Source organism: Artemia franciscana, chromosome 11 (genome assembly GCF_032884065.1).
Source record: "Artemia franciscana chromosome 11, ASM3288406v1, whole genome shotgun sequence".
NCBI lineage: Eukaryota > Metazoa > Arthropoda > Branchiopoda > Anostraca > Artemiidae > Artemia > Artemia franciscana.
The window spans coordinates 14,274,756-14,288,622 of record NC_088873.1 but is presented as its reverse complement, the minus strand read 5'-3'; the positions used below and the strand labels follow the sequence as shown (position 1 = coordinate 14,288,622).

At 35.5% G+C, this 13,867-nt stretch overlaps 1 protein-coding gene and 1 non-coding gene across 2 annotated transcripts in view; one reads left to right on the top strand and one right to left on the bottom strand.

The window, feature by feature from the left end:
• LOC136032855 (glycine dehydrogenase (decarboxylating), mitochondrial-like) overlaps positions 1-13,867 on the bottom strand; it is a 109,433-nt gene that overhangs the window by 5,553 nt on the left and 90,013 nt on the right. Inside the window, exons 15-18 of the mRNA XM_065713266.1 lie at positions 13,657-13,795; positions 6,647-6,840; positions 4,456-4,577; positions 1,309-1,454 (exon numbers count right to left, since the gene is read on the bottom strand). Of these exons, the coding sequence (XP_065569338.1) occupies positions 1,309-1,454; positions 4,456-4,577; positions 6,647-6,840; positions 13,657-13,795 (601 nt within the window). The remainder of the gene's footprint in view (positions 1-1,308; positions 1,455-4,455; positions 4,578-6,646; positions 6,841-13,656; positions 13,796-13,867) is intronic.
• On the top strand, positions 2,322-2,394 carry Trnav-aac (transfer RNA valine (anticodon AAC)). The gene has a single exon. It is a non-coding gene; the product is annotated as a tRNA-Val (tRNA).

Below are 13,867 nucleotides of genomic sequence, written 5' to 3'. Positions count from 1 at the left end.
GACATGCATGCTCGAGAATCAGGGTTATATACATGATTTAAACCGTATTCAACTGGGATTGGAAGAAATCAAAACGTCATAAACTTATGTGAAGAATTTTGAATTTCCTGGTGAAAAAAATATTTGTAAATATTTACTTATAGTGCTTAAACTAAACTGTTAAATAAACAAAAACCAATAAAATTAGATGCATTTAAAAAGATATTTTGCTACACATTCTTCAACTAAAGAAAAAATATTTATTTTCCATAATTAATTATTAGAACATAATAAAAATTTGCAATGTTATTAGTTTGTATAATTTGTTGGTACCCTTAGCATCTAACCATTACCAATCACGCGATGTTGTACCTGAAGTCAATATTTCGTCGGAGTGCTTTTACAACCAGAATCCAGTTGTTTTCCAATCATCACCAGAGATTATATCCTGTTTTACCTCATGGGTGAGAGATCGAGTTGAGACTTCAAGGAATGTTTTAAAGATGCGGTAAGGAAACTTAAAGTCTTGAGGAGAAGGAAGTAAAATATTTTGTTCTCTGGTCCTCACAAAGGAGTATATACAATGGCTTTTTTCCTTTTTGTCCCTTTCTTCCGACAAGCTCTTTGGCTAGCTATATAGGAAATTAAAAAAATATCAGATTTAAAAATATGGATATTGAAGCGCCTCTCCCAGATAATCTTCTTATCCTTCCTAAGGGTCAGACCTGTGTGCACACATATGATAAAAACTGAAATAAATTATGTAACTGGCTTTTAAGTAAATAATATTAATGACAATAAATGATATGACAATGACTGAAATAAAGGACACGATATAATAAAATGATAACTGAATTTTAAGTAAGAAAGGAATTCGAAAGGTTTCACCCTGGACTTTCTTAGACTTGAATGATCAATGTATTCCTGGACCACTAGCTACATATAATGTATCTAACAAAAGCTATGGAACATGTACGTAGTCTAATATTGTTTTCACGTTGGCATTCCCGTAACATAAGCTACTTAATGTAAGTATATAAAACGGTCTATGATTAGTAATCAAGAAATAATCCACCAATCGTAGCCAAGTTAACATTCTTTCGGGCCCTACGTAAAACAGAGTGACAGGCCTACTTGACCTTCATAGCCCTACATTCATATTAAAAGAAAAAAAAAAACAGTAAGTGTCTGGACAAGACTGATTAAAACAATGGCTTGAGTTGAACACCCACAGCTTAAGGTGTGTACAGAGAGAGACAGACATCACTCAGCATTTATCATAGAGCCAGTGCATGATAATCTCAGCAAGAGAGAGTAGGCTATACTTACAGCTGGGAAAGCAGCCAGTTCTCTAGAGTAGGATCTATCCCAGGAAGATGACATTACAGCTGCAGCACTATGAGGGGCCATTTTCAATGGATTCACTTTAGGGTCCATTCTGCCCTCTTCTATCTCTCTAATCTCCCCTCGAATTCCTATAAACAAATCAGAATAATGTAAAAGCTAATAATCATCATAGATTAATCACAGTCAACAAGTGAAAAGGAGGGGGCTATTACAAGACAGGTAATCAGTGGGTAGGAGGGTACTGGAATGTAATAGAAACTAATTCAATGCTCCCGGGTATAACGCAGAACATAAGTGGGAAGGCCCATAAGCCCTACCTAACTATGAACCAAAAAAATCCCCTCAGCTGCCGGGGGTTGTCGGACAACATTGACATACAGTTATACGAACTATAATATAAGCCAAACGACGACAAAATCGCGTTTTTTAATCACATTTACTCAAAAGGCATGAAATCTTAGATAGTTTTTCAAATATCGAGTAGGGTCATATCCCTCTTCCAAATGCAACCCGCTGGAGTTGGTAGCCCCCTGGAATAGGTACCCCCCCCTGCTTTTTATAATCAGTAGAGTTGTGAAAAGAAAACACTTGGGAGGACGAAAAAGATACAGCAGATCAACACAAATACCAACATTCTTCAAAAATGATGCAAAAGATATATAGAATTAAGCAATACAAAGGGTGTTCCTTCACTAGGTATATACCTTAATTACAATAATCCCTATTAATCTTGGGGATAATCAACAGTGTCATATTTTCATATATGTGTTTTTTTTATTTTGTCGGGAGTTGTCCTCCCACGCCATATAAACGTCTTTGCTTCTGGTTTTTTCCCCTTCCCTAAATATCCCTCTGAAACGAATATATTTAGTACAAGAGTTATTTGTTGTAAACCAAGCCATGCTAAGATTTTTAAAAAAAGACAAAAAATTGAAAGATCGATTTCGGAAAATTTCATTTGTTTTTCTCTAAATTCAATAAATGAATTTTCTCAAGTTTCCATGGTGTAGCGGTTATCACGTCTGCCTAACACGCAGAAGGTCCCCAGTTCGATCCTGGGTGGAAACAGTTTTTTTCCTCCTTTGCTAACAAACGCAAAGTTGTTTTGTTAAAATAAATAAATAAAAGATTCGGAAAACATCGCAGCTAATTTGTTTCAAATGGTCTTTTTGTTTTCGTAAACCTTCAAAAGTTTTGCTAGCGCCAGACTCTCCAAATTGTCCTTTTATATTTTTCACCTTCCGCAGTAAGAAAATCTTCAATAAAACTATAGACTGCAAAGGTGACATGAAGTGCTCTAACAAACGAAAACTAATCAAAGGATGTTCTTTCGTGAGAAAACGAAGACTGCTCCACCGGCACACGGCAAGGCACGTGTTATGCTTCACGTGATACGTGAGAAAGCTTTTCTGAACTTACTTAATAATTTCCTCTTATAGCACTTTTCTGATAAAATCATGAGTCTCATTGTTGACAAATGAAAACCCTGATCTTTGAAATTATCATTAACGTCAAATGAAGCTCAAACGAGAACAGGAAAAATCAAAACCCTGCTTAAATAAAAAGAAAACAGCTAATTGCCCGAAAAAGACAACGAAGCAGTGGATAATTACTTTATGTCCATAGTTCTTTCTGTAGATGTTTTTCTGTAGTTTTTTTCATAGTTCAAAAAAGTTTGGAAGGACGGGGAGATACATCTGCAAGCCAAGATTTGAATACTGGAAGCTACAATGATGACATTTGTCAAGTATGGTTCTAAAGCGTGAGACCTCCGAAAAACAGAGGAGGATTTGATAGATGTTTTCCAAAGAAATTTCCTACGGATCGTTTTGAGTACCCGACTGACTGAAAGTATAGCAAACAGTAATCTGTACGGAAAATGGGGTTCAATCCTACTTTCTAGAGCTATAATGAAAGAAAGGTTGAGATGGCTAGGACGAGAATGAAATAAATCTGCCGATGAAGAATGACATTTTGCCATAGATTGTCCTTATCGACCAACTATCTAGGGCCAAACGAAAAGCAGGTCGACACCGAATGGGGTGAGGGAATGTCGTAAGTAAAGATTTGAGGGAAAATAGGAACTTCCTAAGAGTGTGTGAAAAGGGAAGACTTGAATAGATTTGTGTGGAAGAGGAGCGTGCGTAGCTGTGTTGGCCTCAGGCGGCTTGGTGCTGCGGTGAGTTGTCAGTAGTAGTAGTAGTATCCCCCGCCCCCTAAAAATAAGGATGACTGTATTCACATATGTCAATGAGCGCGTTAACTTCTATCTTTTACAAAGAAATATTTTGTTATGCTATTCGTGTAAATTTTAAGCTGAAAAATCTAAAATGTTCTTCTTCCATAAATAATAATATTGTGTCTTTTCTCATAAAGCCAGTCACAGCATGATAACTAGCATGCCGAACTTGGCCCAATGGCCGTCTGTTGTACAGCCCTGGCTTCAATGAGTCGCATTGGCATGAGTCGTCAACACAATACGACAGACACGATTTCTCAAGTTACACTATTACCATCCACAGAAAGTAAGGTATGGCCAATGGCCTAATACTTGTATTCAGGAAAGTTGGTGGTAACTATTTTCGCAAATGGCCATGCAGTTGGTTCCTAAGACTTTCAGTTTCTAGCCCCTTATGGAGCAAAGGGCAATCAAAGAACATCTGTCTTACTCAAACATTACGGAGAAGAGCTATTTTGGTGAAATAATAGTCAAAGCTATCTTTTTCTGGTGAGGCTGAATTCTATTACTACTACCAAAAACTCATTTCAGCATTAGGTCACTCAAGGTAAAAATGCAGGCGAATGTTATTTCTACATCCCACCCCTTTTTGAGGTCTGAACTGAACTTCCGAGAATATATCTGAGACTTTAAAAAAAAAATTGGAGTCAGAATTTGTTTACACGACCGCAAAACCGCAGCAAACACTTACTAAAATGGCATCTAGGAGCAGCTACAGCAGCTTCGTTCTGGGCAGTCCCAATTCAAAATTTGCACTTTCCAGAAATTATTTCAAGCTCACAACAATATTCACGCAAGTTTCCAAAAATATTTTGGTAGGCTTAAGCCTACTTGGCCAACTAACTAGAGCCACTTCTATAAGCCTCATAATAAAAGTGTGCATTACTCACTTAGCAAAGCTTCACAGTATCTGTCCATTTCCGCCTTATCCTCAGACTCGGTAGGTTCGACCATTAAACATCCAGCAACGGGCCAAGACATGGTCGGGGCGTGGAAACCATAATCCATAAGTCTGAATTATGAAAAAAAAGAATTAATCTTAAAGGGGTTATAAAAAAAATTGAAACCCAAATAAAGCTTTCAGACTGACATGTAATACAGTGGACGTCTAACAAAAGATTATTATTAAAATTCCAAAACAAAACCCATTCGATTTTTATTTCCATATTTTTTTATTAGTTTTTTCAAGGACCAAACAGTGTATTGCCAAAGATTTATATTCATAAAATTAACAGAATAAATACAAATACTGTATCCTAATGCAATATTGAACGATTAAAGAAATCTCCTTGCGTAATAAAAATACGGAACTCGATTTTTGCATTTAATAAATAAGTACCAGGAGTACAGAGCGCCACTTAGTGAAGTAAATCTTATACATAAAAACGGTGTCCGACTTATTCCTTCAGCGGAAATGCAATCCCTCCATACCTTGATCCATACACGAAAAAACATTAACTCAGGTCGGAACGTCTAATAATTGTAATGACGTGATTGATATTCACTCACACTGGTCCAACTGTTAACCTTCACTTGACTTTTTTTCAGTCGTTCAGTCTCTACTTTCAGTTTGCAGATGATTTAAGAAAAATATATTAAGGGCGCTGGGAGGGGGAAACGAATTTTCCCAAGTTCGTTACCAATCTAGATCGTTTTTGCACATCAGAAAATATTAGTACGTCAATTTTCATAAAAAAAAAGTATAAAGCCGGTTTCGAGAAAATATGTATTACGTACACAATCATTCCTCGTTCAAAGATAAGAGATAATTATTGCATGCAAAACGTGTGTCTTTTTTTTCTTGGTTTATCGATAGAGTGCTCGGAAGCCCAAGGAATACTGAACACGGCTTAGTGGATAAAAGATGATAAATAGAGCTGGTTTTACTTTAAAATAAGGTTAATCATATTCCCCGCAGCCAGGCCCGTCACGTAGGGGGGTGGGGGTGGGAGAGGAGGACACCCCCCAATGATTTTGGTTACTCGGTAAAAAAAAGAAGTCGGTAAAATCGTTGCAAACCAAGATTAGAATATTGGAGGGTACAGTGATGACAGTTGTCAAATATGGCTCTGAAGCATTGGCGCTACAAAAAGCGGATGAAGATTTACTAGATGTTTTCCAGAGAAATTGCTTACCGATCGTTCTGGGTACCCGGCTGACTGATCATATTTCAAACAGTAGGCTGTACAAAAAGTGTGATTCAATCCCGCTTTCTATTGCCATAATGAAAGAAAGGTTGAGATGGTTAGGGCACGTTAAGCGGATTAAAGATGACAAACTGCCGAATATTGTCCTTTTCGGCCAACCGTCTAGGACTAAACGGAAAGCCGGTCATCTTCGTCTGGGGTGGGAAGATGTCATAAAGAAAGATTTAAAGGAAATGGGAACTTCTTGGGAGGGTGTAAAGAGAAAGGCTTTGAATAGATTGGGATGAAGGAGGAGCGTGCGTAGCTGTGTTGACCTCAGGCGACTTCTTGCTGCGGTGAGTTGTTAGTAGTAGTAGCAGTAGTAGTAGTAGTAGTAGTAGTAGTAATACTATATATATATATATATATATATATATATATATATATATATATATATATATATATATATATATATATATATATATATATATATATATATATATATATATATACATATATATTTAATGTCGACATTCACCGGTGAATGTCCGAAATTCGTTTTTCTCTGCTTGGATTCAGTTAGCTTTGCGAATCATCTTTTTTAGTTTTATACAAGCTTTGATGATAAAAATTAAAGCGAGGCTAGGTTGGGTTATACTAAATTAGGTTATAAATCTCAAAATCAGTTAAAAGGCCAATCAAACTCAACCTAATCTAGCATATAACAATCAAACCTAAAACTGAAAATTTGACTGTCAACGCTGACCAAAATCCAAAGAGAAAAAAAAAAGTATTTCGGACATTCACCAGTGAACGTCTACATTCGCCAATTTCAGACTTTCACGGTAACATATATTCTAGCAGGAAGAGGGGGAATAGTCCCTGAAAACAAACCCCGCCTGCACACTTGACTACATTACAGAGTAAAAAAAAGAAGAAAATATTGAATAGTAACCTTTTAGCTACATCGGCTGCTTCGATTCCGGCGGTTTTCTTAAAGTCTCGAACATCAAGAATAAATTCATGAGCAACTAATCCACTAAAACCTGTGTAAAGAATTTTGTACTCTTGGCTCAATACTTTGGCCATGTAATTTGCATTTAGAATAGCCACTTGAGTTGCACGCGTCAAACTACGACCACCCATCATCTGAAAAAATAAACACAACGCTTAAAAAGTTTAACGTCTGTAATGATACTCTGTTTCTTATATCTGAATCCGTGATTCCCAACGTATGGCAATATTTTGATGGGTCATGGGCAGGACGTGCACTCTTCGGCTAACCATACTTTACAGCCTTAATTTAAAAAAAAATTCATGTGATATACATAACATTCATATGCTTTTAAAGAAAAAAAATACATGACAGGATTGCAATGGCGTTATACACTGTATAAAAGGTGTTTTATACAGACAATATTTTTCAGTGGTATAAGATATGCCTAGAGGATTACCCAAAAAAGAATCAAGCTCGTGGCCTTTTAAGCTTCCTCATTCTTCAGGTGAATACACATAGAATTTGGAATATCAAAATTTCAATATGACAAGGGGGAGGGGCATTAGAATTTTAGAAATGCCTAGGTGGGACATGGCCCAAAATCAACTTGGAACCACCGATTTAGATTGATCGAATCAGAAACTTACAAGAAGACAGAAGAAAAGGCAAATTAATTGAAATTTTCAATAAATTCTGCAGAAAATAGTAAGTTTTTTGATATTTTAGAAGGCATTGATCTGAAGCCCCATTTCCCTGTGAACGAATCTGTACTGAATGATTTAATAATGCCACTTAGCAAAGAATTCTGGCAGACCAAATGTATGCTTGAATTAGGCATATCTTATGCATGTACTGGTTTAAAAGAAAAATATATATACATATTATATTGTTATTCATTTTTTAAGCGAGTATTCAAAGAAATTTCTTTGAGAAACCTCTCAGAGAAAGTTCCTGGAAAAGAGGATTTCATTTTCAACTAGCCATACACAGCCAGAATTCAAACAGACTAAAATACGTAAAGCACCATTTTGCTACCATTCGACAGCTGATATTCAGCTTTTCCTATTACCCAGCCGTCATTCTTGAAATTTAATTTTGATTTTTATACATTGAAAAAACGCTAAAAATTGATTGAAGATTATTAAAAGGAAAATTTTCCTAAGAAACGACTTAGATAAGATCTGATAAAATCTGACAAGATTTAATATTGATATACAATCTGGATCACTGCTACAAATTATCTAAATTTTAGATATATCCTTAAACTAGAAAGAGAAGAATAAGTATCCGGGTAATTGGGTTAACTAATCCTATAGTTCTGAGAACGCAGGGATAGACTCTGAAATGGTCACAACAGGCATTTGTAGAATCTATGGAATAAAACTGAAATCTATTGGAGCGTTTCGAATAAAATTGATTTGGATGAATGCCTAAACTAGAAAGCGGAGAATAGGCATCCAAATAAGTAGGACAAATAATCTTCTAGCTTTGGAAACGCATGGCTTGGCTTTATAATGGTTGCAGTTGCCATTTAGGCTGTATCAAATAAGATAGGATCAATCAAACTAGAATGAGTAGAGTAAGTATCTGGATAAGTTTGACAGCTAATCCACTAGCTCTGGGAAGACAAGGCTCAGGAGCGGTAATTGGGCGGCAGAGGGGGTATTTTCCTCTCCTTAGATCACCCCCTCCCTAGATTTTGAAAACAAATTTCAGAAGTATTTTCATTGAAAAATTAGAGAAACAATGAACTTGCACACTACCTCGAATTTGAACAATATATTTGCCCCCCACCTATATTTTTGTGAATTGCCACCGATGGCAAGACTATGCTCTGAAATGGTTATAATAGGACCTTATAGACTGTATCAGATAAAATAGGCAACTAGTGTATCAGATAAAATAGGAAACTAGTGAATCGGGCGTTTTGTTGCTGTTGCTAATAAGAATCCAAAACTATTAGTGCCCAGAACCATTACTATCCATTTGAATTATAACAGTACAAACACCTATATTAATAGCACTATAAGCAGTAAAGAGCTACAGAGCAAAACTAAAGCAGCATAAATAGACCTGCGAAATTGATAGGAAACCCCACATAATGATTCTCATTCGGAAACAATTGAGTTTCCTATCTTTAAAGATTCCGATGGTCTTTGAAACACGTATGTAGTAAAATACAAAATTAAATTAGATTAAAATAAAACAAAACCAAATTATGCCATGTCTAAATTCAGAATAGAAGCAGGGACAAAAGCGCACTTTATGGTCCCGTTTTTGGAATTAAAAAGTTGGGAAGCATAAAGAGGTTGTTATTATAACCCCCATGGTTAAACATCCTTAATCCAGGGTTTACAATTCTCCCTTTTGTATACTCCCTCTCCACCCCTCCCCCTTATTAAGTGAAAACTAATCAAACGCACTTAAGAAAAAACCCCACCAAATAAATAAATACTACTACTACTACTACTAATAACTCACTGCAGCACCAAGCCGCCTGAGGCCAACACAGTTACGCACGCTCCTCCTCCAACCTAATCTATTTAAAGCCTCCCTCTTTACACCCTCCCAGGAAGTTCCCATTTCCTTTAAATCCTTATTTATGACATCCTCCCAACCCAGACAAGGACAACCTGCTTTCCGTGTAGCCCCAGACGGTTGACCAAAAAGGACAATCTTCGGTAATCTGTCATCCTTCATCCGTAGAACGTGGCCTAGCCATCTCAACCTTTCTTTCATTATAGCCCCAGAAAGCGGGATTGAACCACACTTTTCGTACAACCTACTGTTTGAAATACGGTCAGTCAGCCGGGTACCCAGAACAATCCGTAGGCAATTTCTCTGGAAAACATCTAGTAAATTTTCATCTGCTTTTCGGAGTGTCCATGCTTCAGAGCCATATTTGACCACTGTCATCACTGTAGCTTCCAATATTCTAATCTTGGTTTGTAGGCTTATCTTTCTATTCTTCCAAACTTTTTTTAACTGTGAAAAAACACCCTGAGCTTTAGCTATTCTACTTTTAACATCTTCACTGCTCCCACCATCTTTACTAATAATACTACCAAGGTAACTGAAGCTCCCAACCTGATCAATCTTTTCGTTACCTAAGGTCACCTGTTCATCTTCACTTATTCCTAGCCTTAGTGACTTAGTCTTCTTAACATTAATTTTCAAGCCTATTTTAGCACCCTGAACTCGTAAAACCTCTAAAAATTCATTCATTTTGCTCACACTTTCATCTAATATGCTTAAATCATCAGCATAATCTAAGTCTAGGAGCGTTCTTCCTCCCCATTTGATTCCATGGTCTCCAATTGCCTTTCCTGTGCTCCTTAAGACGAAGTCCATCAAAATGATCCATATAAAGGGGGATAGAACACAACCCTGCTTAACTCCTGATTTAATACAAAACCAGTTGCTAACCTCATTTCCTACCTTAACCGCAGCAGTATTATTCTCGTACATAGCGCAAATCACTTTAATGTATTTTTCTGGTATACCATATAACGATAAGACCTTTGTTAACGCTGTTCTATCAACAGAATCGAAAGCTTGCTCATAATCGATAAAACTAAGGACCAAAGGTGTTTGACAACGAAGGGACTTCTCAATTATTAACCTAAGAGTGAAAACATGGTCGACACATCCTCTACCTTTTCTAAAACCGCATTGTTCTTCCCTTAAAACTTTGTCTACAGCATGTCTCAGTCTAAAAAGTATCATATTACTCAGTAATTTGCTACCTACAGAGACCAGACTAATGCCTCGATAATTACGACATTCACTCTTGTCACCTTTCTTATACAGTGGTTTAATTAAGGTTTTCCTAAAATCATTGGGTACTTCCCCTTTTTCAAAAATCATGTTCATAATCTTCAGTAGCTTATTCCTAACCTCAGAGCCACCATATTTAAGGAACTCATTAATCATACTATCAGCACCTGGGGCCTTATTATTTTTTAATCCTTCTAGTACTGTCGCTAATTCTTCCTCACTAAACAAATCTTCCTTCACATCCAAGGTATCACAAACTTTTTCATTTTCATCTATATCTTTTCCTGCAACTGTATCTCGGTTTAGCACATTCTCAAAATGTTCCACCCATCTTTCTTTAACTTTTTCCTTATCACTAATTGTGGCCCCATTTCTATCTTTAACTGGGACTAGTCCGGATCGGCTACTCCCTTTCAATTTATTAACATGCCAGTATAATATTTTACTATTATGCCGTCTAGCCGCATCTTCCAGATCCTCAGCAATTTTATCCACCGCCTCCATTTCACATCTCTTTAGTTCATATTTTAATGCTTTCTCCACTTTCTTTACATTCCTTTTGTTTTCATACGACCTATCGCTCAGATAATTCTTATACAAACCCCTTCTACTCTCTATTAAACCTAAAGCTTTTTCACTAATATTCCTAGTTGCTGTCTTAGCACTCTTCCCTAGGACACCATCAGCAACTTCACAAATTGTTTTTCTGAAATTATTCCATCCATCTTCCACATTGTCAAATATTTATCTATTCTAATTTTTATGAAAATGATTAAATTTGTTATGTGTAAATCTTAATGATAACAATAATGACAAAAAAGGGAAATTTCTGGCGACTGAAAATAAAACAAGGCAAAACGCAGAAATTTTGGGAAAGGTCTATGCTAAACCCTCATCAATGTGAAATCACATAAATACATTAAAGAGGCTTAAAAACTAACCATGATAACAACAAAACAAATTATCCAGAAATAAAAATCAGAGAAAAAAACAACTTTTTTTTTTTTTTACTAACGAATGGCTTTGCGTTTCTGATTTTGTTGTTTTTGACATTGTTTAGCCAGTTGTTTATTTGCTCTGCAATTTTTGTGATTTTTTTTTATTTTAATGGTTTTATTACTCCGAAATGCGAATTCGGTCCTTGGGGACATGTGATAGTCATTTTTTGAAATTAAATATCTATCTTATCACAAAACGTAAAACCAATAACAACAAGAAAACCTCTTGCATGACAAGTATAATGGCTACAAAACAAAAGCGAAAGTAATGGAAATTGAAAAAAAAAAAAATATTAAATAGCCAATCTCTTACACGAGAGGCAAAGATAAAATAAAATCGAAAAACAAACTGATGGGTCTACAATCGTTATTGAAAAAAAAAAAATCGAACAGCAAACTTCTTACATGAGAAGCGAAAACAGAACAGAATAAAAGAGGAAGAACACACAGTCGAACGCTCGATTGGAAACGAATCCTATCAATGACGTAACAGGATCGAGATGTCTCGTTTATCATGAATTAATCGAAAGAGAATATGCACATAGCTTATCAAAAGAAAAAAACTTCACGGAGGTTATGTCAAGCCTGTAAAAAAAGGAGGGGGGTAAGAACCTAAATTTTCCAGATGTTTTTGCACTTCTTACGTCGTCAGCTTACATTTTGTGTAACTATATGTACATTTAACTGTGATAAAATATAAGGGCTGTAAATTTCTTACACTACCTCTCCTCCCTGAACACAAAAACTAGATTACGTGCCTGGGTCAAATCAATCAATCAAAAAAGTAGAAGCTTAGTAGCATCAAAGGTAATTGATATGGTTCGGTTTCTGTCGAAACTTTGACTGCATTTCTTATAAATTTCAAATGGAGTCATCATTTTACTTCCCATGTAACAGTGTGGTTACATTTTCTTTTTATTAAATTTATTTGATTCTTTTTTCTTTCGCTATTGATTATAACTGTTGGATTTTTATCTTCTGTCTCTTATTGCTAGATATTTAGCTTCTTTGTTATCAAGATTAGTTTTTACTTTCTTAAATGTTTTTCGCTGTGATGACGGCTTAGTAGAGGTCTCTGATCAAACATCTTGTCTTGTTTATTTCACTGGCAAACTTTTCTCTCGTTGTTTCTTTGGCAATTTATTGGTTTTATTGTGTTTTAAACGTGGGCTTAGAAGTTAGTTATGCTTAAAAATTGTCTTGTGTAAAAACATCTCAGAGTTTGGGCCTTTTGGTTATGATTATATGAATATAATGACTAAGCACCTATGTGTCAACGTTAAAAAAAGAAATTACGTTAAAAAAAGAAAGAAAAGAAATTAGAAAGCAATTTATTAAAATCCACTAGAACTATTTTCTCAACTATATCACGCAGATATTGCCAAGTATCTATTTCATCTTCCCCCAGTGGACTCAAAACACAAAATACAATACAATATACAGAAATACAAATACGAATTTGTAGAAATAGAAATAGAAATAGAAATAGAAATAGAAATACAAATTTGTAGAAATACAAATACAAAACTGATTAAACATTACAAGGTCGCAGAACCATGTGCAGCAGTTGAGAAGCAAATTCGAAATCATGATTCAAAGATTCATAATTACCAGTGGCACAATACTTCTACGATAACCGGATGATCTGTTTTATTAGTTATATTGTTTATTTATATGTAATGTTTGGTTTATTTGTTGACTCCTTTCTTTTGTTGTGTTTTGTGATTTTTCTTAAGTTTTTTCCTTTTGTTGTTTTAATTGCTCCGTTATTATTTTTGTTAATTCGACGGGTAATCATTAAATTCAATAAATACATTCATTTCGATAATTTCAACGTTATTATATTAATTTAAAGAGATGGGATTGATAAAATCTTTAAAAACTGATTCCAGTTTCCAGAAAATTTTCAACTGGCCAAGACTAGACGTCCAGTTTCCAGAGTCAGCGTCCAGCAACAACGATTGCAAACGCTGTTTGTATTGTAAAGTTTGATTCCAAATAATTGCAAAAGCCAATTTTTTTATTAAAAATAACATCAAGGCTATTAATAACCCAGAACACGTTGTTATTGATTTTTACCAATTTAATACTTAAAGCAATATTAGATTGAAGATAATACATTCCCCTCGTGATTTCGATTCTAATTTACCATCCAATGTTTTAGATAAGCTAACTACATTGTAAAAATTTTACCTTGATATAGGCCCAAGAAATAGGAAGAATGGAGGCAGATCCATACTGGGCTGAGCTGACAACTCCAAAAGGTCTGCTCTCAGTTGGCAAGGGGGTGACTATGGGGTGACCAGGCAAAAATGGGGCTAGATGTGACTTTCTGAAATAGCAAAAGGAATGATAATTAAACGGAGGACCCAGCGTTGACTTTAACGGATATAAATTTCTAAAC